The sequence below is a fragment of the Pieris brassicae genome, chromosome 4 (assembly GCF_905147105.1).
Source record: "Pieris brassicae chromosome 4, ilPieBrab1.1, whole genome shotgun sequence".
NCBI classification, from domain to species: domain Eukaryota; kingdom Metazoa; phylum Arthropoda; class Insecta; order Lepidoptera; family Pieridae; genus Pieris; species Pieris brassicae.
The window spans coordinates 10,367,392-10,393,627 of record NC_059668.1 but is presented as its reverse complement, the minus strand read 5'-3'; the positions used below and the strand labels follow the sequence as shown (position 1 = coordinate 10,393,627).

General features: G+C 37.1%; 2 protein-coding genes across 3 annotated transcripts; one reads left to right on the top strand and one right to left on the bottom strand.

The window, feature by feature from the left end:
* Positions 1-1,905: 1,905 nt before the first annotated feature.
* Positions 1,906-8,315, bottom strand: LOC123709008 (fidgetin-like protein 1). The gene is made up of 10 exons (XM_045660083.1): positions 8,060-8,315; positions 7,824-7,976; positions 7,310-7,747; positions 6,983-7,098; positions 6,440-6,595; positions 5,173-5,306; positions 3,771-3,885; positions 3,366-3,478; positions 2,312-2,503; positions 1,906-2,048 (listed from the first exon to the last, which is right to left on the bottom strand). Exons 1-10 carry the CDS (start codon positions 8,149-8,151, stop codon positions 1,929-1,931), a joined length of 1,629 nt encoding a protein of 542 aa, XP_045516039.1. The 5' UTR covers positions 8,152-8,315; the 3' UTR covers positions 1,906-1,928.
* Positions 8,316-8,432: 117 nt separating this feature from the next.
* On the top strand, positions 8,433-25,878 carry LOC123708007 (GTP-binding protein 1). 2 transcript variants are annotated; one of them, XM_045658425.1, is made up of 14 exons: positions 8,433-8,591; positions 8,776-8,943; positions 9,407-9,518; positions 9,670-9,841; positions 10,103-10,281; positions 10,578-10,741; positions 10,892-11,014; positions 11,129-11,244; positions 12,315-12,459; positions 13,007-13,189; positions 14,159-14,294; positions 14,618-14,751; positions 15,557-15,664; positions 24,890-25,878. In XM_045658425.1, the coding sequence occupies exons 2-14, from the start codon at positions 8,845-8,847 to the stop codon at positions 25,019-25,021; spliced, it is 1,803 nt and encodes a 600-aa protein (XP_045514381.1). In that variant the 5' UTR covers positions 8,433-8,591; positions 8,776-8,844; the 3' UTR covers positions 25,022-25,878. The 2 variants fall into 2 exon arrangements, with proteins under 2 accessions (XP_045514381.1, XP_045514382.1); XM_045658426.1 differs by having other exon boundaries at positions 8,448-8,597.
* Positions 25,879-26,236: the final 358 nt, after the last annotated feature.

Below are 26,236 nucleotides of genomic sequence, written 5' to 3'. Positions count from 1 at the left end.
CAGGTTTCTAATTTCAGAAATGACAGGGAATTGATAATGTGAGCCAAACGGGAACCGGGCTAGGGCATTTAAAGAACTCAGTGAATCTGTAAAAAATACAGTTTTTTGAAGTTCTACTAAAGAAGGATGTATTCTATGGCCTTAACTAGGCCAATACAATCGCCAGTGAACACGGAGGTTTCAGGAGGGAGTTTAGTTTTTTGAACAATATTGTAATTAGAGTGCAGTACACCAACACCTACACAACCTTCTTTAGAACGCTTAGATGCATCTGTAAATATTCGATGCCATCGTGGCCACTTGGTGTCAACAATATAGTTAAATGTTAGCTTTTGGTTTTGCTCAATTTTCACAAGACCCGTGCTAGTATGTATATCAGGAGAGATTACAAGGGAATCGTAACTATATTTGAACAACGGATTAAAAGTTGCTTGGTGAGTAGGAGCCTCAAGAGAAGTAAATCTTCTGTAACTTTCAACCAAACACGGTGGGCGTTTGTTTTTCCAATAACTAAAAGTGGGGATTATAGATGTTAGGCAAGTCAGTTTAGGTGTTAGAATATGGTTACTGAATTGGACACAACGAAATAGGAATTTATCAGACAGGAATTGCCGTCGTAAGTTTAATGGAGGCTCTACACATTCGGCTCTCATACAGGTGATTGGACTTGACTTCATAGCTCCTAGGACTATTCTTATTGCTTTTGCCTGAATGCTATCTAATGTTTTAAAAGCAGAAGCATTGCCTGGTTCCTACAGGGAAGTACCGTAATCCATTACACTTCTGAACTTTACCTGGACCGGGGGAGGCCTACGCATTCTGGAAAACAACACAACCTTACTCTTGGATACAGTTAAGTCTAAACTATTTTAACCATAATTTTAAAAATGAGAGGGAAGATGTTAGAGCTTGGCAATTTTTTTCAATCGATTTGCCCGATTTGTATATAAGGAGATCGTCTGCATATCGTAGTACGTTAGCTGATTCCTGCAATGATGATTCTAAATCGTACGTATAGATGTTATAAAGCAAAGGACTGAGTACAGAACCCTGTGGTAATCCTTTCCATACAGTCCGAGATAGTTTGACATCTTCAATAAATAAATTAATGTATCTTTCACTGAGCACATTGATAATAAATTTTGATAGAATTGGTGGCACATTTAAGCAAAGCATTTTTTCCCTAAGAACCGATATTGTCATCTACTGATACATTGTTATCAATGTTTATTTTGAAAGAATCGAAAATGTCAAGTGTTCTACCACTCTCTTTATTAATACAGATGTATACAGGTTATCCAAAAAGTCGTGGATCAAACGCAACTAGGCTTTAGATGGGGCCAACAGCTGCAAAAAGTTGTTATACGGGAGGTCCTTCAGCTCAATCCATGCAGAGTTATAATTTATTTATTGTTTTCATAAGAAAATTGACTTTTTTATTATAGGAAGAAATAAGAGCCACTCACGGCCATGTGTAATACCTTCTCAGAATCCTTATCAAAAGCGCCAAAACTTGTAAAACAGGGTCAATTTTGGGTAGAGTATTTTATTTACAACTTCAATACACCAAAAAAACAACGATAAATAGTATGTCTAACGCAAGGACTCATCAGAACTAATCTAGTGGATATTATTTAAAAGATACAGGTGTATATTTTTTTATTTTAGTAAGAATTAGTAAAAAAAATGAAAACGCTAAATAAATTATAACTCTGCAGGGGTTGAGCTGAAGGACAATTTTTTGCAGCTGATGGCCTCATCTAACCCCTAGTTGCGTTCGATCCACGACTTTTTGGCCACCCGGTAAATGTTCTTAAAACGTGTAATTATACAAAGGTGACTAGTGAAATACTCTGAGTAATGCTAATAACTCATATTTCTACCGTGAAAGTAATAAAAGAGCCATTTAATTTGCAAAGTTTAATCATCTAGAAACCCTGACCATAAGTTCTGTCCCACTTAATGTATTGGCCGAGATCGTCTTGAGAAACACTGGGACGCACTCGTTTGAGAGCGTCTTTGAAATCTTGCGCATTTACTGGTCGTACCTATAACACATAATTTGACTAGAGATAACATAGAAATATACAAAAATATTTTACAAGAAGTAAATTAGCTCCGTTTCCTTACTAACTTATTTATTCTATGAGTAATTATTGTTTGAGTTTTTACTAAAAAAAAGTGAAGTAATACATACTCATAAAGTATTATTATAACTAAGCCAAAGTATACTAGTCCTATAGTCATTTGTATAAAGATAAATAGCAGTAGAATAATCGTATATACATATAGCCTATATTGAATGTCATACCATATCTCTATCAATAGTAGTAATCTGTGACAGTGGCACAGCTCGAATAGGACCCATAGCGGCTTCAGAGCACAGAGATTTCATGTCAGCACCCGAATAACCGTCTGTCAAATGAGCTACATCACTCATATCTTGTGATGTGAGCTCGTTGTTTTCATTTTTGAGCAGATTGTACACTATTTGCTTGCGAGCCTGGAATATAAGTTTCCTCGTTAATTTATCACATAAATATTCAAGATTAATAAGTCCATATTTAATATATTTACAAATGATTACGAGGTGTTTCTTACGACTTCGTAGCGTCATAGTATAACAATCGAAAAGCTAATTATAATACATTTATATGATTTTTTTAAATTATTATTCTTACCGAGCATAGTTTGACATACTAAGTTTGATGTTACATAAATTTTATCCCTATATGAGCTTAATCTATTTGCAAAACAACTGTGGTAATAAGGAGTGTCGGGAATTACTAGATGGATTTGCTAGCAGATCTAGGACGGCAGATTTTTAGGGTGGCAAATTTGGAAACCGATTTTTTTTCCAACTCATAGAAATCAAAAAGATCTTTGCATGATGCTTTAGTGATGTTTTACCGATGTCATTGTACCTACATAACTGAAAACTTCAATATTCTAGAGTAAAACAGCTAGTTTGCTGCCCCTCCAGTACCAGCAATCCATCTCTGCGTTTTCAGCTTACACTTTGTACGAGTGAAGAGCGAAATCGCAGTAAATGTATTTCCCTCTTTCCCCTATCAACTCATTCATATCATTACGACTACTGGTTGGAGGCTGCAAACTGGATGGTTTTCGTACATTCTGGGCTCAAAAATCAGACCTGAAAACTATTTCTCGTGAAATTTCAACGAAATTGTTGGATTATACAAATATCGTAGGACATGACAATTGTAAGTCAATGGGGGCGAAACCTTCACAGCCTTTACTTTGACAATAATTAATGAATTAATTTTGAACCAAAACTGCAAATTAGCGAATGTTATTCTAGTGATATTAAATTAAAAAAAAAATCGTAAAAGGCCTTGTCTTACTTGTGCATCGGGTAAGGGAATATACAGTCTTTTGACCAGCCTTCGCCTCGCTGCTTCGTCTAATTCCTGTGGACGATTGGTTGCGCCCACGATAAGTAAACGGTCTTCCTCTCCTATAAGTAAAACAATATTTCTACATAAATACATTTTTATGCCTATTTTTTGTATATCTAACTTTATATCCTTCCGGATGTCTATATATTTAGTAAAAAATATTTACGAGAGAAGATGAAACAATAACATAATCGCTGGTAAGGAGTTTTTTAATCCTTTAAAAAATATTGCGCAATTGAACCTTTGAATACTTCACATTGTTATACCAAATACCAGTTGCTATTTTCATTATACTAAAAGCAATGGCTGAACTAAAATCTATTAGGAACTTAATTAAAATAAATCTAGTACCTGTAGCCGCACCATCGAACTGAACAAGAAACTCGGTTTTAATTCTTCGCGTTGCTTCATGTTCAGTGTCATTTCTCTGAGTTAGCAAAGAATCTATTTCATCTATGAATATCACCTAAAAATTAAAACATATCGGTAAGTTAGAAACACGCACTTTATTTAAATAAATATACATTTCTGCCATGACTTCGTTAGCCGATCGAAAGAAAAAGCCACAACTATACACCACTTCTAATGCTCTAAAATGTCTTGCTAATTTCCTTCCTATCCGCACTAAAACCATGTTAGCGTAATGACTTCTGCTTCCTATTCTCGATTTTGCGGACTGATGCGCACCTCCGATATGAAGGATGAGCTGCTCGATAAGATCAATCGATGCTTGACAAGGCTGCAGAATTTCTGCAGTTTTATATTTGGTCTTAGGAAATGTGAACATGTGTCTAAATTCCGCAGGCAACTCGGGTACCTCGGTATTCCACTCAGATGAGACGCTCATCTTCTTCAACTTCTATACTCAATTCTTTTCAATCCCAAAACTCCCTCTAATATTAGAAATGTATGAAATTCCCAGGTCCTTATAATTATGTATATATTACGCTCATCGAATAGATACTTTTTGGAAATTCCATCTCACAACTCATCATTCATTTGAGATCTCCGCCAATAGTTGTGGAACAGCCTACCCGGCTCTATACGTTTGAATACCTCCCTAACATCTTTTAAAACTCTTGTGCATACAAAATTCGTGACTTTTGTAATTTTTGTATTTCTTATTCTTTTGTATACCATCGCATTCATAAATGTGCGAGATTAGTAGATTTGGTTTTAGTTTTTTTTATTTAAAAAAATATTATTTTAGATTAACGTTGGTTTTTATAAGATATACTACTAATGCGCTTCTTGCATTTTACCCAACATTTTTATTTTTTTTACTTACTAGGGTTGCCAGGAAGACATCGCTTGTTGGTGATAAGACTAGCAATCCCTTATATTTTTTATGTATTATGTTTTCCTTTAAATGTAACGAGAGCAGTGGTGGCCTAGTGGCTTCCCTGAGGTCGTAGGTTCGATCCCCGGCTGCGCACCAATGGATTTTCTTTCTATGTGCGCATTTAACATTAGCTCGATCGGTGAAGGATAACATCGTGAGGACACCGGCTTGCCTTAGACCCAAAAAAGTCGACGGCGTGCGTCACGCACAGAAAGCTGATCACCTACTTGCCCTAGTAATTTAACAAATGATCATGAAACAGATATAGAAATCTGAGGCCAAGACTTAAAAAAAGGTTGTAGCGCCATTGATTTTTTTAAATGTAACGACGTGTAAATAAAAAAATAAAAAAATATCCTCCTAGAAAACCGCAACAACGTATCGGAAACCAAAGATGTTTGGCGTACTTACAGCTGGTTGATGGCATCGTGCGACGGCGAACAGCGCTCGAACCATTTTCTCTCCATCCCCAATCCATTTTGACGTCAACGAAGATGCCGATATGCTAAAGAATGTCGCGTTACATTGTGCTGCTACGCATTTACCTTGAAAAATATTAAAATTTAGAAAAATAAACCTTCTGCAAATGCCTAATAACATTATTAACCTAGTTAAAAATAAATCAGTGGCGTTCCACCATTTTTAGATGGGCCTCAGATTTCTGTATTTGTTTCATGAGCGTTTGTCAATCTAATAGGCAAGTGATCAGCCTTCTGTACCTGACACATACCGTCGACTTTTTGTGTCTGAGGCAAATCGGTTACACGATATTTTTCTCCACCATTCGAGTGAATATGGAGCTAGAAGTTCCTATATCAAAAAACCGAAATCCATAAAACTTAAAGTGTTCTTTAAGTTGGGACTTAAATAAAATAGAATCTTGATACGACTGAGTTGCCGAAAATTTGATGACAAACACTTGGTTGAATGTTGAACAATCATACTCAAATATGTATTATCCTAATATGCGTAATAAGGGAAGGGCATGTACCTAAGGAAGAAACCTAAGATCCACGCCTCCGTATATAACTAAGGGAGCGTTCAAGTACTACGTCGTCACGTAATTTCTGGAGATTCTTGACCCCCATGAAACGCGCCGTAACATTTCTGTATCCAATAGTAAAACGTTTCGTGACCAACCCCAATGACTCTTTATACCTTACTTTATAACTTACCATTATGTGGTGTAAAGTACTGGAAAGTGGAAAATAATATTAACAATAACGCGTAATTAATTCCCGCCCCGCATCGTAACGTTTTACAAGAGGAAAAATTCGTTACGTAATACTGGAACGCTCCATAAGGGTAAAAATTCTTAGCAATGCAAGTTCACCAAAAGCGCTATTGATGATTTTAAAGTACATGTTCGTAAGTCAGTAAAATAAATTATTTTGCTAACAGGCGACACTTCCAGGCAAGGATAGAAAGAAAATAATTATGGGGAAAGCGTAAAAAGTAAACTTCGTTTACAAAAATAAACTATTACTGTAAAGTTGTTAACAATTTTCAGAATCAACGCTATTTTAGAATAATATAAATAGCGATTAGATATATGTATATCTATTTTTTAATTCACTGGTACCAATTGAGGAAGTATTTAATGAGTACATAATATATTACGGTTGTGTAGATCCAATCAAGTAAATTTCTGTGCAAAGAAATCCTCAATTAAACTTACCAATTAAGGTCTTTCCAGTCCCAGGGGGACCAAAAAGCAGTATTCCTTTAGGTGGTCTCCGTAGGCCAGTGAATATATCTGGTCTTAACATTGGCCACACTACTGCCTCTTGTATGACAGATTTTGCCATTTGTAAGCCTGCTATGTCGTCCCACCCTAAATAGCAAATAATGACACAAAGTTCAACAATATATAATTCAAATAATATTTTGAATTGTACTTCTGTATTTTATATATTAGTTACTATGATAGAGTTTTGTATGTTACCACTAAGCCATAGCAGTGATATTTTGAATTAAAGTTTTGGTTATTTATTAATAATATTATAGGTAATATATTGTTGCCTTTGTTTTAAATCACCAAATAAAATAAAGATAATAATACTATATATAAAATCCAAGGAAAGCTTAGTATTTAAAATTAAATACCAATTCTGTGATGAGAACAAAAGATAAAACAATGGCGCTTTTTTGCATTGAACTTCGTATCTAATTCAGTTTAGTAATTTTTATTAGTTTGTTCATAACCACAATAAAAATTTACCTATAGGTGTTCCTTTATCAATAATTTCGCTCTCAATCAACTCAATCATTTTGGGATCAATATGTTTTAGTCTATCATCTGTCACTTCTGGTTCTTTTAGTTGATCTTGCTTTTCTCTAATAAAAAGAATATGATGTGTTATGATGAGATGTTAAATTTTGGTAAAATAAAAATATAACATAAATTTTCTAAAATTTTCAAATAAATTGTTATAAAATAATATCCAGATAAATATATGTAAATAAAATAACAGCTTATTTAAATACATCTTTCATTGTTCCTATTAGTTCCAGAATTAAAAAATAACAAATAAAAATAAATCCTTACTGAGCTCCTATCATTGGAGAGATGAACTTTGCTTGGGCTTTCCTTGAAGCTCCCAATGATCGTTTAGCTGATGGATTGGAAGCTAAGAATGTTTCTTTGGCTGTTTTAAATAAAATCTTAGCTACTTGATGCTTGTGAGCCTTTTCACCCTCATCTGTTACTGAAAAATCTAGGTTTTGTTCTGGATCTTCACCTGTGTCAGCAACACTATGAGCCTCTCTTTTACTTTGTTTAAAACTATTACATTTAGGTTTGAACTTGACATCACATATAGTTTCCTGTTCTAGACTAGAACTGTTGGTAAGCAAATCTTGCAAATTAGCTTTCAATTTCTCACTACATTTGTTTTTATTAAAACGTTTTAGATCAGTATTTTTTTTATCACATTTCTTACAACTTACAGTTTTTTCAAAGAGTGAGACAGGGTCAGGAAATGTTCTGCAAATAATGTATAAACTTCGTTAAAATGAAAAGTATTACATACAAAACCAACCACAAGCTGGTACATATTTACCTTAGCGAACTTTTGCATGTGGAGTGTTTATAATTGTAATTTTTTAATAGACTATTGGCAGTCTCTAGAATAGAATCCGAATGTTTGTTCAGTTGATCTATATTTTCATCCAGCACCTCATTAAGAACAGCAATTGAAATAAAGTTTGAAGAGCTGCAATTTATAGGTAAAACTGGACGTTTTATTTTACTTCCGACAAATTTAATTCAAATTACCAAAAATATTAATAAATTTACCTCTTTAAGGACTCTTTGTATTGCTGCAATAAAGAACTATTCAAAAGAGTCAAACAGTTCTCCTTTTCATTTTCTGAATTTTGTTGTTGCATTTTTACAATATAGTTATGGGGGTAGACTTGTACTTGTTTTCTAATCCTTATTGAATACGTAATGTTCAACACGTAAAGATTGAGATTCAAATTTAAAACTGGAGTTATAAAGGCGCCAAGCGGCCAATCGACAATTTGTATTTTGGTCCCAGACAATGTCAAGCATCAAGTCTCAATGTCCTACAAAATGCAACTATTTAAATACAGATAGTAGTAATGAGTAATATAAAGTGACGTAACATCAGCGTGTAACTGCTGACATCGATGTCGATTGTCGAGTTCGGACGATGAGTTGTCAAATTCAATCAAATTGTTGGCAGAAAATCAGTGCATAAAAAATCCATCTGTTTTCGTAAAATCTATTTTCATATATGAAAAGCGGGTTATTTTGTATCTTGTTTGTGTGTGAAATATAGTTGTCTTGTAGAAATTGCGTAAGCGTGAGTGTTAGTTGTTTTTTTTTATCAAAGTTACATTCACGTACAATTACTAAATTAATACTTACGAAAGTGTATTCTGATATTTATTAAACTCTTTTATTGAAAATCACAGAATAATATTAAATATTTTGTAATTAATCTTTGTTTTCACGAATATTCATTACGTATTTATTGTCTCACACAGCTTCTACCATATGTCCAGTGAGGACACAATGTCATAATATCTCGTCGAAATATACAATTTTGAATCAATATGGACAAAGTAGAAGAACCAGAAACAGTGGCAAGCCCTCTGCCAGAGCCGGAGATGCCAATGGAATCTGAGACTGATTATTCTAGTATTAGAGGGAAAGTAAGTGAATCTCTTTGTTTACATAACAGTATCTTTTTTGTAATCATACTGGTAAGTATGTTCTCTTTCCGTTATCTTATTTTATTATCAATTGTTTTCAATCCTAAAAATATAGAAATAAGACTTAACTGTTTATTTTATTGGCAACCATTAGATGTTCATATTTAATTAAATGTTTTATTTAAATATTAAATATGGCAATTTTATATATACAAGAGCTTTATTTCATGCAATAATGATGTAATTGTTGCACAACAATATTTTTTTAAAATTTATCTTGACGTAAATTGTAAACATCTTCTAAATACAACAATAAGCACTTATTATAATATTTTAATGAAATATCATATATTTTTTATATCATCCTCTTGAGAATACTTGCTTAGTGTACATTTTTTATTCACAACTTATAATATATTAATTTTATACAATAAAAATCTACATCATTTATCAATAATTTTAGATGATTCTGGTCAGTCCAAGTACAGAAGAATATGAACTATTGAAGAAACAACTTACTGAGAGACTAGAGTCAGGAAATGGTGAAATTATTTATGATATAGGACATGGTGAAGGTAAAGTTGTTTACTAATAAAGAGCTAAGAATATAAAAAAAATCTTAAATGCAATGTTTTTAATGCAATGATTCCTCAATAGTTACGTAAACAAAGAGGTAAGCCAATTTAGCTTTAAAAATCTCACTAAACTAATGAAATCTATTTTCAGATGGTAAGGGTCTTACAGAAGATGAATACAATGCATCAGTTGCAACCCTACAGTCTCTTGTAAGTGAAAGGATATCTTGTGTAGAACTACGAAAGTGGGACTGTGGTACTGGCATTGTTGGGCAGTATCTACTCAGAACTGAATTGGATCATAATGACTTTATGGAGATAAGGTAACATGGAACCATGTACATCTCATCTTCCCCTTAGAAAAACTTGGGTTTATAAAAGCATTTATGTAAAAACTGAACTTTTAGGATGCTATGCATGGCTGCAACAGTAAAAGAAATAACTTTTAACTTTATCATTCTATATACCTGTCTTGGCATAGAGTGTACCAGTAGTTTATCTAGTAGGTTATCAGTTCATTAATTTTTATTCTTTATTGTATTATTTCTTTGGTGTAATATATTATTATATTTATTTATTTCTAGGGTTGCAGTAGTGGGTAATGTAGATGCGGGCAAGTCAACATTACTGGGTGTGCTGACACATGGGGAACTAGACAATGGAAGAGGCCATGCAAGGCAACGGCTCTTCAGGCACAAGCATGAAGCTGAAACCGGCAGGACCAGTTCTGTGGGGAATGATATACTTGGCTTTGACAGTATGGGTAAGTATCTCAACCCCAGTTTTATACATAGCATTATGAAATCTTGTAATTACATGTAAAAAGTTAAAATAAATATAAAGTATTATTTTTCAAATATTCTACTCTTTTATATGTGAGGGTTTAACATACAGATTTACTTTTATATTTATTATTATAATGTAAAACAAGAGTTTAGTTATGAGTCATACAATTTTGTGTTACTTTAATATTATTACTATCAAAATTGTTGATATTTAGATGATATCTATTTTCTTTCCATTTATTTGCATATTTCCACAATACAATTTCTTGACCAGGTAATGTTGTCAACAAACCTGACCATGGTACTCTTGACTGGGTGAAGATCTGTGAAAAATCATCAAAGGTGATCACATTCATTGACTTGGCCGGACATGAGAGATATCTGAAGACAACTGTATTTGGTATGACCGGACATGCACCAGATTTTGGCATGTTGATGGTAAGAAATTATTTTTATGATAACACAAACAAAAATGAATGGGCTATTAGCCAGTTTCTTCATATTAAATTTTCTAAACTTGGCCAGTTATTTTTATTATATATTTAAATATAATATAATTTAAAATAAATAATGCTAATATGCCTGCAGATCGGGGCAAACGCGGGTATTGTGGGAATGACAAAGGAACATTTGGGACTTGCGCTTGCTCTGTCCGTGCCAGTATTTGTTGTCGTCACCAAGATTGATATGTGTCCACCGAATGTACTGCAGGTAAATATTTTCATATTTTCGTTGGTATACATTAATTATCTAAAAAACTACAAGGCAAAGTACAAAATCCTTAAAATAATAATTGTTTTTTTTAAACGAATCGAATTCTTTCAGGACAATCTGAAGCTACTAATTAGGATACTGAAGTCTTCTGGGTGCCGCAAAGTGCCAGTTATGGTTAAGACGAAAGATGACGTCATCGTCAGTGCAACTAATTTTGTGTCCCAACGGTAAACTCAATTTATTGGTCCTTCGAGCTAGAATAAATTCTTAATTTATATTTAATAAAAAGATTTTAAGATTTATGTTGGGAAATAATTGATATAAGTTGAAATTAATTCTGCAATTTAATATTAATTTTTTAACTTTGTAAAGATAACTTTCTACAATTTACAATATAATACACAACCTACTGGTTGTTTCCGCGTTATATCAGTATTCTCGCATAACGCACTTGTATGACCGTATATAACGCGTTATGTAGAAATGATTCACGTCTAACTTTTCTCAAAAAATAATTTTATGAATGAAATAAGTTAGTACAAAGCATTACACTACATAAATGTAACCTGTGATATCTCCGTTTTATATGGGGAAATCCCCATTGAGGGAATTCCCGTGTATAGCCATTCAATTAACAAACTAGTCTGTAACAACATTTAATAAACAGGCTGAACGCTTAGGCCATTCGTACGGTAGAATGACTATGTAGCAGAAATAGAACAAAACATCTAACATAACAGATGTTGATCAGATGTTTCATCTTCTCTTCTTTCTCTTCATCTTCTTGATGAACTAAAAATTCATTTGTTTGAGTCAGTCACAGATAAATTCACATTATTATTGTCAATACACTCTTCCGTTGTATTTATTGTGTTTCATTAAACTTTGGATAACACTAAAATTGTGTTTGTGTGTGTGTGTGACAGTTGAAAGAGTTTTGTTTCTAGTTTGAGAGAAGAAAGTGGAACTAAATTTAAATTAACAGTCAAGCTAGGCAAGTTATGAAACGTCATCGATCCAAGTAATATGCCTAGCTGTTTGATCAACTGGTAAATATATTTCAGGCCGCTTCTTAAACGGCGCTATTTAGTTTAGTTAAAGACTAGGCTGTTGATTAAACGAATAACTAAGCCAGTTGGCTGTGACATTTAGACTGAAATCCTGTTATATGAAAATGCGTTACAAATGTACGATTTTTATAAGGAAATTACCTTCGTTAATCGTACCTTCTTAATGGAAATAAGACTCCTATTGATAGTTGAGGGTCTTCAATTTTGTAATATCTATCATTTTGCAGTCTATGTCCAATCTTCCAAGTATCGAACGTGACGGGTGAAAACTTGGAGCTGCTGACGATGTTCCTTAACCTGCTGAAGACCAGGATGCCTTCGCAAGATGACAAACCTGCTGAGTTCCAGATTGACGATACATACTCTGTTCCGGTACGAAAATCTCATACTACAATAGTTTTTAGATAACCATTTTATTATTTTAAATATTAATATACAATATAAAAGAAATCTTATCTTTGTCAAAATATATATTATTAATGTAGGCAACCTTTGTACACTTCAAAAATAAATTAAATGCTGTTACAGCCAGTCCTCAAATTATGGGTGTAGACATAATACTGGCAATATTACTCTTTGTCGCTGTATTTAAATTGAATAAAAATCTTTAAGCGAAGATAATGTCGTCCAGGGCCGGAAATATAATACACACTATACTATTTATAGCCTAGTGGCCTCAGCGTGCGATACCTGACTGCACCAATAGACTTTCTTTCTATGTACGCATTTAACATTCGCTCGAACTGTGAAGGAAAACATCGCGAGGAAACCTACCCAAAAAGTCGACGTCGTGTGTCAGGCACAGGAGGATTACCTACTTGCCTATTACATTGACAAATGGTCATGAGACATCTAAGGCCCGGACCCAATTAGGGTTGTACCGCCGCGTATTTATTTTAATTTATTCTATTATTTACAGGGTGTAGGAACAGTTGTATCAGGAACAACTTTAGCAGGTGTTATTCGTTTGAACGACACCCTACTTCTAGGCCCTGACCCGCTTGGCCGATTCGTGCCAATCACTGTTAAAAGTATTCATCGCAAACGAATGAGTGTGCATGAAGTGCGAGGGGGACAGACTGCTAGTTTCGCACTTAAAAAGGTATTTTTTAATTGTGAATTTATTTATTTTGTAATTCTTAAATAAATAATATATACCAAAAACAATTATACTAAAGATATAGCCAAAGATGAAATACATACTATAATAAAACATTTACAAAAGATCTCATGATGCAGATTTTGGCGATATGGATATTCCTAATACTCCTTTTAAGCATGTTCCGCGATAGCTTAGTTCAATCAATGTCCAGTTATACTCACCTACAGAACTCATCTGTCTCGTATCAACATTGCCTAAGCATACTTTGACAGAAAGAGAAGAAAAAGTACTTTATAGATACCGGCAAACATCTTGAAGAAATGTCCTTGCCTGTGCAGAAGCGATTTTTAGTTATCACTGGGAGGGGGGTCGGTGGTACGTGGCAGCGGGCAACTGACGTGTCGCGCGTGATCAGTAAATCAGTTGACGTTTGTGTCCCCCCCAAACTTTCCCCCACTCCCTTGTTTAATGCTCAAGAACTTTGCCGGTATCTGTACCTACTTCGGCAGTGTTGTGTGTGAAAGTGAGGTTGTGTATGAGGGGTGTGCTCATGATGCAGATTTTAGTGATATGGATATTCCTAATACTCCTTTTAAGCATAAGCCGTGATAGCTTTGTTAGTTTCAATTAAAATAAGTCCAGTTATACTGAACAGAATTCATCTGTCTCTTTTCAACATAGCCTAAACGAAAGAGAATAAAAAGTACTTTATTTCGTGTTAAATTAAATGGATTTTGATTTTGTCAAATAGTTGTTTGTGTCATAGATTATAAACAATTGCCCTTTAAAGAAAGTCCCCCTTATATACTTTAAAGAAAGTGTATTTATTTTGTGGAGCATCGATTTTCAGCTAAATTAAGTAAGCCGGTTCGGTAAATAAGTTCGGTTTTTTAGTAAGATATTTGAAAGATATTTGGGTGTATTTTTTTATCTAAGTATAACTTTAATTTATTTACACATCTCTTTCAGATAAAACGTTCAGCAATTCGTAAAGGTATGGTGATGGTGTCACCAGCGCTGAACCCTCAGGCTTGCTGGCAGTTCGAAGGAGAGATTCTTGTTCTGCATCATCCAACCACAATATCTTCCAGATACCAAGCCATGGGTATGTTTTACGATACCTATAATGATTTCCCGACATAATGTTATATTCTACATAAAAAAGTTCCAAGTATTAGTATAAGGAAGCGTTCAAGTATTACGTAACACAATTTTTGGATTTTTTTATTTAAACCACATAAAAAGTTAGTATTACTAGTAGTATTACTAAGAACAACACATTAAACCAACTCCCCCACACCCCCCTTCCGGACCTGTAACGCATCGTAATATTTTGCAAGATTCCATAAATATGTTACGTAATAGTTGAACGCTCCCATAGATAAGTAATTTTATGCGCCAAAGTTAAAGAGAAAATATCTTATACAGTACACTGCGGCAGTATTCGCCAGACGGCGTCGATTCTCTCAATGTCTCGCGAATGCCTCCGTACGGGAGACAAGGCACGTGTAAGCTTCAGATTCATCAAGCACCCAGAATACTTGCGACGGGGACAAAGGATGGTATGATTTTTTTTTGCTTAGATAATCCTGTTGAGGTATTTCCGAACCAATACGACGTGAATTAGGGTCATTCAAAAAAAGAGCGTACCAATTTTTAATAGGACGGCAACGCATTCGCGAGCCGTTTGGAATCTAGAGTCTCTATGGGTGGCGGGGCGGTGTCACTTAACATCAGATTAGCTTCCTGGCCCTGAACCATATAAATAAAATATTACTTTAACAAAATAATACAATAGAAATTAATGTGACGAAGAACGTAAATTAATTCCTTTTTTTTTACCTTCGTTACAATGAAAATATTATAATTTGGATTTAAATGAACTTCTTAAAATTAAATTAACGGTTTTAAGATAAAAAATACATGTATAAATTACATAACATCTTCCGAGTCAGGTCGTCGCGCTAATCGGTTTTCTTCTACATTATGTGGAACAACTCGGCTCCTCAGCATAATGCTGAGCCAGGGCCAATTACAACCACAGCACACACTCATTACACAATTAAACCTTTTTCCTAAAATAATTGTTGTCTCTCTATTATTATTTATTTTTATTTTTGATTTTTGTTATTTAATGTGTTTCTGTGTGTGTTTTGTTAGTAATAAATGTTATAAATAATAAAATACAAAATTATCATTAGAACCTTTGCTAAAGGTTTATTTTTACTCTATTAGGCATAATACATTAAAAAGGGTTATTATGAATTATGAACTTTTTCTTCTGATCTCATTTTAAGGTTTAGTTAAGGTTAACTTAACAATTTCAAAAGGATCTATTATCTGTGGTTCAAAAAATTGTTTCTGTAGGTATTCCGTGAAGGGCGTACCAAAGCTGTTGGTAATGTACTACGTCCTGAGCCTCATGCTCAGGCGACTGCCAGACATCATAGACATGATCATAGGCATCTCAATGCGGTAAGTTCTTTCTTAAATGTAATCCCATTAGCACCAATGGGTATTTTCAGAATCTATTAAATTTTCCCCGTAGAATAGCGACCACAGATGAAATTTTGTTTCGGTAAACCACAGAAGCCATATTTATTTTTAATAATTCATAGTTCATATTTATTCATATTGTTACGAAGACGGGTCGACTGCAATGTTTCTAGATTTTTCCACTAGTTAGAGAACTTTTCAGCAAGCTGTAATATGATTTCTGACCGTTTCAGGAGAGGGTCAATCACATATTAGAAAATTGTAATTTTCATAATGTTACCCTAGTTTTCAGGAAGCTGAAACCTTTTTTCAGTCGGTTTCAGAACATGTGTAGTCGAGTAGTGCAGTTTTCAGGAGACCGGTTTCAGGCGTTTTCAGGCCTAGTTATACCCCTTTGATGAAGGAATATTCTAGACCGAACTTTCTAGGTGTGAGACAAGGACGAAATGATACGAGAGAGAGAGAGAGAGAAGATCAGAACTTTCTCGAAACTAGACGAGCACTCTAGAACGCCGTACGACAAGGACGGAGCAACGTGCGAAAGAGACAAAGAGTGCGAACGTTCTAGAATTGTGCAATCGCTACTCAGTAGCAAGCCCGCCTAGAAAGTTCTCGAATATTGTTTAGAATTATTCCCAGGGATATATAAGCGAGCCGAAACGCGACTAGTCACTTAGTTTTGAATGCGATAACAAGAGCGAAACACCGAAGCGATAAAGTGCGAATAAAGTGAATATAAGTGATAAAGTACTGTGTGAAGTGTGCATAAGTGAAGTAATTAGTGACTGTGTTTTGGTGTGTTATTAGTGAATCTCTGCAATTAATTTTGTGCACATAAATTCCTCATTGATTTATCAAGAAATAAACCCTTGAATAAATCTACGGCATTTTCTATCCGATCCCCTAGCTCGTAACATTTTGGTGTCAGAAGTGGGATAGAAACATGCCATGTGCCGCTGCACAGAGAGGATGACTCGCTCGCCCACACTGCGAAGGAGAAGGCCGACCTCTTGGGCTGTCTCTTCGCGTCCAACTCGACTTTGGATGACCGGGGGAGATCACCACCGGCGATTTCGCGGTGTGATAACTCAATGCCGGAAATCACATTCCGGCAACGTGCTGTTCGCAGAGCACTATCTTCCTTGGACATTCATAAGTCGAGCGGGCCGGATGGTATCCCTCCAATTGTGCTGCGTACTTGTGCTCCTGAGTTGGCTCCGGTCCTGACGCGCCTTTTCCGGTACCTGTACTCGCTCGGCACTCTCCCGAAGTGCTGGAAGACCGCTTCGATACATCCGATCCCTAAAAAAGGCGATCGCTCTGATCCATCCAACTATCGCCCAATCGCAATAACCTCCTTGTTCTCCAAAATAATGGAATCCATTATTAATGGCCAGCTCTTGAGTTATCTAGAGGGCCACCAGCTGATTAGCGATTATCAGTACGGCTTTCGTCGTGGTCGTTCGGCTGGTGACCTTCTAGTATACCTTACTCATAGATGGGCAGAGGCAATTGAGTCCAACGGGGAGGCACTAGCGGTTAATTTGGACATAGCGAAAGCCTTCGATCGGGTGTGGCACAAAGCACTGCTCTCGAGGCTTCCAGCCTACGGGCTTCCTGAGAAATTATGCGACTGGATCTCCAGCTTTCTTGCCGATCGGAGCATCAAGGTCGTCGTCGACGGAGCATGTTCCGACCTTAAACCCGTGAATGCTGGGGTCCCACAAGGCTGTGTTCTGTCCCCGACCCTGTTTCATCTGCATATCAATGACATGTTGCAACGTAGCAACATTCATTGCTATGCGGACGACAGCACTGGGGATACTCTTTACACTGGCCGGGCAGGTATTTCTCGGGGAGTTGTCGATGAGTACCGGAACAAACTTGTGTCTGAAGTCGAAACTCTTTTACGTGGAGTTTCGGACTGGGGTAGACTAAACCTAGTCCAATTGAACCCCAAGAAGACACAAGTTTGCGCGTTTTCCGCGAAAAAAATACCCTTTGTCGCTACTCCTCTTTTCGAAAACACTCTTCTTGAAGCCACAGCCAGCATCGGAATACTTGGCGTTGACATATCGAACGACGTTCAGTTTCGCGGTCATTTGGAGGGAAAGGCTAAATTAGCCTCCAAAAAGCTTGGTGTGCTCAGCAAGGCGAGACGGTACTTCACTCCGGGCCACCGCTTGCAACTCTATAAAACGCAAATACGGCCCCACATGGAATACTGTTCTCACCTCTGGGCGGGAGCTCCCCAGTACCAGCTCCTTCCACTTGACCGTATCCAACGAAGAGCGGTTCGAATCGTCGATGACCAATCCCTCTCCGAGCGGCTCGATCCTTTGGCGTTGCGTAGAGATGTGGGGTCACTCTGCATCTTCTACCGCATTTACCATGGAGAGTGTTCAGAGGAGTTGTTCGGATTAATACCTGCAGCTGAGTTTCAGCATCGGACGTCGAGGCAAAATACAAAATTCCACCCGTATCACCTCGACGTCCGACGTTCCACGACTGAGCGTTTTTCAAGGCAATTTTTGCCGCGCCCCACCGCTATGTGGAACCAGCTGCCCACTGAAGTATTTCCGAACCAATTCGACTTAGGGTCCTTCAAGAAAAGAGCGTACAAATTCTTAAAAGGCCGGCAACGCACTCGCGAGCCCTCTGGCATTGAGAGTGTCCATGGGCGGCGGTATCACTTAACATCAGGTGAGCCTCCTGCCCGTTTGCCCCCTATTTTATATAAAAAAAAAATTACTCCAAGGGAGAATCAAGAGGAGTCTGTGGCAGAGTCTCCAGCTGCGGAGGGAGTGCAGACAAGGGCGCAATCAGCACGCGACGCCGCCCGGCGACAAAGTTTCGATGCAAACCGCGGGATGGGTGAAAGTAACGATGGCAACATCCTCCTTGCTCTGCAGCAAATGATGGAAGACCAGGCACGCCGTCAGGAAGAACAGGCACGCCGTCAAGAAGAACAGACACGCCAAATGATTGAAGAACAGGCACGCCGTCAAGAAGAACAGGCACGCCGTCAAGAAGAACAGGCACGACAAATAATGGAAGACCAGGCACGCCGTCAAGAAGAACAGACACGCCAAATGATTGAAGAACAGACACGCTGGCAAGAAGAACAGGCACGCCGTCAAGAAGAACAGGCACGCCGTCAAGAAGAACAGGCACGACAAATAATGGAAGACCAGGCACGCCGTCAAGAAGAACATACACGCCAAGTAATGGAAGAACAGGCTCAGACACGTCGCATGATAGAGGAGCAGGCACGACGTCAAGAGGAGCAGGCTCATCAGATGATGGAGGAACAGGCTCGCCATATCGGAGAAAAACTTTGTGACCTGAAAGTACAGGTAGATAAAGAAATCGAGAATTTGGAATCTGATATGGATTGTAAGCTATCCAAGCAGGATAAACGTATCCTTGGAATAGAAAATGAAATCCAATGCCTGAAGACCACTGGTGTTGTCACGACTGTTGCACCACCTGGATATCTGAAAGTGCCTCCCTTTGATGGTACATCTTCTTGGGGCGCGTACAAGCTGCAGTTTGAGACTGTAGCAGAGTCAAACAGGTGGACTGACGATCAAGCTGTTACCGCCCTTATTCTGGGACTGCGAGACGAAGCCCTCTCCATATTAGATACCAAGAAAGGTAAGGTGACGTTGAAGCAACTGCTAGATGCCCTGGAATCACGGTATGGAAACGCACATTTAGAGCACGTTTATAGGGCGCAATTGAAGGATAGAATACAACAGACAAATGAAAGTTTGCAAAAATGGGGACTTGAAATAGTGAAGCTGGTAAGGAAGGCCTACGCATCCTCACCAGATGTTGCAGACAAGATGTTGGTTCAAGCTTTTGTCGACGGTATTCGAGACCGTGAAATTTGAATGGCTGTGAACCTTGGTCACCATAAGGACCTTAAGGATGCTCTTGCCCATGCGTTGGAGGTGGAAGCATTTTGCAAGGATCATCGACCTAACCGCATCAGGGCTGTCACGGAAAAACCAAGTTCCCAACGTGGACCCACCTGTTACCTCTGTGGGGAAATAGGACATATGAGGTTCTCATGCCCTAAAAAAGATCTCAGAGGTAAAATAAAGACTAGACGTGGGGAACCGGAAGCAGCGGGTGTGACTGCCGCTGAACAGCGGCAGGGAAACGAGTAGAAGCCAGGACCAAGGGGCGGGTGCTGGCCGTTTCTGTAAGGAAGGCCCCAAAAGTTATGATCACTCAAACTCAGGATGGGAATACCATTGTTATCGATGGAGAAGTTAACGGATGTAGGTGTGAGTTAACCCTTGATACTGGAGCTTCCCGGACAGTAATTAGATACCAACTTCTGAAGTCATTTTACAAAAGCCTTTCTGGTGGAAATGTACAGCTCCTTACAGCTACTGGTCAGCACATAACCGTTCGAGGGGAAGGTATCGCTACCTTCAAGATTGGGGGAAGATCATACAGACATAAGGTGGTTATTGCTGACATCGTGGATGACTGTATTATCGGTTTAGACTTCATGAAGCATTACAACTGTAAGATTGACTTGGAGAACGGTACGTTCAAGTGTAGAGATGAGGTAGTTTCTCTAAAAGGTAATACATTGCAGGGTGGGTATGACGTCTATAGATCCATCACTGAAAATAGTACAGTGAGTAAACAACGAGATATAGTTCAAGAAGTATTAGAGGGCTGTAAGGAATCCTTGTCGAAAGGAGAAATGTTGAAAGCAAAGGAACTATTGAAGTCATTTTCAGACATGTTTGCTACACACGATGGAGATCTAGGAAGGACAGGTGTCGTTAAACATCGAATTGAGACTGGAACCGAAAGACCGATACGTTTGCGACCGCGACGAGTACCTGTCGCATATGAAAAAAATATAGACAAGATGATTACGGAAATGTCAAACCGTATGATAATATCATCGAATCATCTTCCAGCCCTTGGTGCTCTCCAGTAGTTTTAGTCAAGAAAAAGGATAACAGTTTAAGGTTCTGCGTCGACTACCGTCGTCTTAACGATATTACAAAGAAGGACAGTTACCCCTTACCTAGAATAGATGACACCTTGGATACCTTAAGTGGGGCAAAATGGTTTACAACTTTAGACTTGAAAAGTGGGTACTGGCAGGTGGAGATAGACCCAAGTCATAAAGAGAAGACAGCGTTCTCAACTGGAAAAGGACTATGGCAGTTTAAAGTTATGCCGTTTGGGCTTTGCAATGCGCCTGCTACCTTTGAAAGACTAATGGAGAAAGTACTGTCAGGACTGATAGGACAAGCCTGCTTAGTGTACTTGGATGATGTAGTCATCATTGGGAGAAATTTTGAAGATCACATACGGAATCTGCAACGGGTGCTCACCAGACTTCATAAAGCCAACCTGAAATTAAGTCCAAAGAAATGTTTATTTTTCAAAAGAGAAGTGAGCTACTTGGGTCACATTATATCGCAGGACGGAGTTCGAACAGATCCCGAGAAGATAGTTGCGGTGAAGGAATGGCCAGTACCTAAAGATAAAACTGAGGTCCGTGCTTTCTTAGGTTTATGTTCTTACTACCGAAGATTCGTGAAAAATTTCGCGGATATTGCAAAACCTCTTCACAAACTCACTGAAGAGAAGAGGAAATTCACATGGGATGGAGAGTGTGAAGTTGCATTTAATGAGCTCAAGAACCGACTGTGAGACTCCGATTCTAGCCTACCCGGACCATGATGGCGAATATGTGGTAGATACAGATGCCAGTGGAATTGGCATCGGAGGTGTACTATCACAGGTAAAAGGTGATCGCGAGGAAGTAATAGCCTACTTCAGCAAGTCGTTATCGAAACCAGAACGAAACTATTGTGTCACTCGGAGGGAACTACTGGCTGTTGTGAAGACGCTGCAGCATTTCAGTAAATACTTACTAGGTCGCAAGTTCCGTCTTAGAACAGATCATGCTGCATTAAAATGGCTACTTCAGTTCAAGAACCCAGAAGGACAAGTGGCTCGATGGATCGAACAATTGCAAGAGTATGACTTTGCTACTGAACATCGCAAGGGTAGAGCGCACGGGAACGCAGATGCATTGTCTCGTAGGCCATGTGAAGAATACTGTAAACATTGTACAAGACACGAAGGTAGAGAGGTTGCACATGTGAGGATACTAAGAACGGATACCATTAGTCCAGATTGGTGTGGTAAATTAATTCAAGAAGAGCAACAACAAGACTCTGACATTAAACCAATTCTGGACTGGATGAAAACTTCAGCTATAAAGCCGCGATGGAATGATGTTGCATCTACTAGCACCACGACCAAGAGTTACTGGGCTCAATGGGATAGCTTAGTTCTTCATAATGGGGTGTTATGTCGTGAATGGGAAAACGCTCGTGGGGATGCATCTCATCTACAGTTAGTTGTGCCAAGATCCAAGATTCGCAACATATTGGAAATGTTTCATGACGGCTCATCAGGCGGACACTTAGGTGTAAAAAGGACTCTTTTGAAAATTAAAGAGAGATTTTATTGGATACATTGCCGCGAAGATGTAGAAGACTGGATTCGAAAATGTAAAGCTTGTGCAGCTGTTAAAGGCCCACAGTCGAGAACTAGAGCGAGTATGAAGAAATACAATGTCGGAGCTCCATGGGAGAGGATAGCAGTTGACATAGCTGGACCATTTCCGTTAACAGAAAAAGGAAATAAGTACATCATGGTTGTTATGGACTATTTTACGAAGTGGCCCGAAGTATTCCCTATTCCCAATGAAGAGGCAGTTACAGTAGCTGAAATACTTGTAAATGACGTATTCTCTAGATTTGGAGTACCCTTGGAAATGCACAGTGATCAGGGAAGAAATTTTGATTCTCTACTATTTCAAGAATTATGCCGATTAATGGGAATTCATAAGACGCGGACTACTCCATATCACCCACAGTCAGATGGAATGGTGGAACGCTTCAATCAAACTTTGGAAAGGCACTTGGCAAAACTGGTGGACAACCATCAAAAAGACTGGGACAAGTATATTTCATTATTTCTAATGTCATACCGGTTTGCGGTTCATGAAACCACAAATGTTACTCCTGCTTTAGCCATGTTTGGGAGACAACTTAGATTACCAGCGGATATTGTAACTGGGCGACCACCTGACACACCGGAGAGTGTTACAGAATATGCTGCGGATCTGCGTAATAAACTGGATGAAATCCATGAACACGTAAGAGCATCACAAAGTAAAATAAGTGAGACTACGAAGATTTAGGTATGACAGAAAGACGAATCACATAGAATTTAAAGAAGGCTCGCAAGTATGGCTCCATAACCCAACAAAACGAAAAGGCAAATCACCAAAGCTTCAAGCTGACTGGGACGGTCCATACACGATAGTCACGAAGTTAAATGACGTTACCTATCGCATAAAGAAAGTGGGTGATTTAAGGAGCAAACCGAAAGTCGTTCACATAAATCGATTGGCTCCCTATAAAGGATGTAATGATGCTCGGGACGAGCATGTCTAAGGAAGGGGTAGTGTTACGAAGACGGGTCGACTGCAATGTTTCTAGATTTTTCCACTAGTTAGAGAACTTTTCAGCAAGCTGTAATATGATTTCTAACCGTTTCAGGAGAGGGTCAATCACATATTAGAAAATTGTAATTTTCATAATGTTACCCTAGTTTTCAGGAAGCTGAAACCTTTTTTCAGTCGGTTTCAGAACATGTGTAGTCGAGTAGTGCAGTTTTCAGGAGACCGGTTTCAGGCGTTTTCAGGCCTAGTTATACCCCTTTGATGAAGGAATATTCTAGACCGAACTTTCTAGGTGTGAGACAAGGACGAAATGATACGAGAGAGAGAGAGAGAGAAGATCAGAACTTTCTCGAAACTAGACGAGCACTCTAGAACGCCGTACGACAAGGACGGAGCAACGTGCGAAAGAGAAAAAGAGTGCGAACGTTCTAGAATTGTGCAATCGCTACTCAGTAGCAAGCCCGCCTAGAAAGTTCTCGAATATTGTTTAGATCGTGGTTATTGTTGCACCCTCCCTCGCGAGGGGGGTGTTTTGTCTTGTTCGGGGCGTATGCCCCCTTCAAGTGGTGTTTCTGTTCGCGCCCTGCTGATACAGGGCGGTACGGGGGCGGGCATATAGCCCTTGGTGGGGGCTGCAGGCGCGCGGGGAGACTCAGTCTCTACCCGTTAGAATTATTCCCAGGGATATATAAGCGAGCCGAAACGCGACTAGTCACTTAGTTTTGAATGCGATAACAAGAGCGAAACACCGAAGCGATAAAGTGCGAATAAAGTGAATATAAGTGATAAAGTACTGTGTGAAGTGTGCATAAGTGAAGTAATTAGTGACTGTGTTTTTGTGTGTTATTAGTGAATCTCTGCAATTAATTTTGTGCTCATAAATTCCTCATTGATTTATCAAGAAATAAACCCTTGAATAAATCTACGGCATTATCTATCCGATCCCCTAGCTCGTAACAATATTAATCTGTTTTTTAAGTGATTTAATAATGTGGAAAAATTGAGTTGAACTATTTGTGTTAATATATATATATATATATATATATATATATATATATATATATATATAACACAGTAGTTAAGTATATGTATAAACATAAGTAGTAAAATTAGACAATATCTGATAACTTTCTTTGGTCTTTGACCAATATTTCAAAAGATGATTAATTAAAAAAACATGGAATAAAATTTATTTATGGGTTTGTAATTAATTAAAATATTATTTATAATCACGATAGGTACTTTGTGTTTGCCGATACAACGATACTTTTCATATTTCTGATTTAAAAAGGAATTCCCGGGGGGTTCCCGAGTATTCCATTTCGCCAGACACTTTAGTTTGCTTTTAACTGCTATAGCGCGTAGTATTTTTTGATACCAAATCAAATAAAATACATAAACAAAAATCTTAGCAATGTTCATTTTAATTATTAGCAGTTATTTATTTTATTATTTTTAATTCTTAATTTTACTAACTAAATCTTTAATCTTATTCAAAGTTTGTGACTTTATATTTTTTAATAAAAATTAAAAACTAACCAAACTTGATATATTTTACCTTAATTTAATTTTAATTCAATAAGCGATGATATCGGTGTCGATATCATATCGGTGTCGATATCATATCGGCTATAAGGCGTATCGATGCATTCCTATTCATAATGTCATAATTTCTATTCTAGGTACATGAATCCGATGAATCTGGTGCTAACTCTCCTTTCGAAATGACGGGTGACAAGAGACGACGTGGGCGCAAAAGACATGACAAACACGGCCCACAGGCGCCATCGGCGTCTGCCGTTGTTGCCAATTAAAATAAAATGGAAACCTACTCTCAATCCACTCTGGAACAAACCTGAAATGTAGGTTTTACTTAATGGATTAATATTTTCAGTATCGATATTGGCTAGAAACTACACAGGTTCTACTATCTACTTAAAATCAGATACTCACATTGATTAAAATACTTCAAATAAATATTATTCCCAAATTAGTGACGAAAATAGCAATATATTAAATAGCAAGCAATATTAATGAAAGCAACATTTTTATATTATTCTACTAAAAACTTCATAGTCCTTTTTACAGCCAGGTAATATTAACAGTAAACTCATCTAAGTCAATAATTAAATGGATATCGATTATCGTTGTACATTGGGGTACAAGGGTATTCTAATTTCAAACCATATTTTATTTTAATAATTTCGTAAAATTTTCTGTACACTTTTATTATGTTCAGAAAATGGTATGAATGTCAAGTCTTTAAGCTAAGCATAACAGTATAATACTTATATTTTTATTCAAATTTATCTGACATATTCATTGCATAACAAAGCACAAGTATACATTTTTCTCTAGTACCACTATTTTATAAATATCTATCACATATTTTCATATTAGTATTTAGATTACATGTTAAACCCTTTTTATGAATTATCAAAGGGATTTTATGACATTGAATGATATATTCAAAGTTACTATGTTCAACAGTATAATAAAGTTGGCAACCATTGCCAAACCGCCTAAAACTAAGAAGTACAACTGTGTACTATTGACCTTATATAGTATGTAGCTAATACATATTGTAGGGAACCGTCTATTTTATTCATAGACACTTATCAAAAAAAATTATATTCCTCATTCTACAAAGTTTTAGGCTTTTAAGGAATAGTTATTAAAGGAAAATTTGAGTTTTCTTGGTGCAACTGTGTTTTAAAATTAGAAGACTATTTTGTGTGGAGATTGTCCTCTTAAAATTCTATTTACATTAGGTATTATAAAAATTTTGTGTTTTAGACTAAATGTCTTATAAAAATTATTGTTTCTGAAAAGTGATAATTCTTTGGTATACAACAGAAAACTTAATTGAAAAAATACATTTTGTGTAAAAAAAATTGTATACAAAAGTTCCATGCCTAGTAAGTTGTGTCAATATTAGTAATGCTAGCTGCAATCCATATCATAGCTGTATTCAGTAATTGTTTTGGTACCATTGTATTGTGATTTCTTAGCATAAGTGATGAGGTATT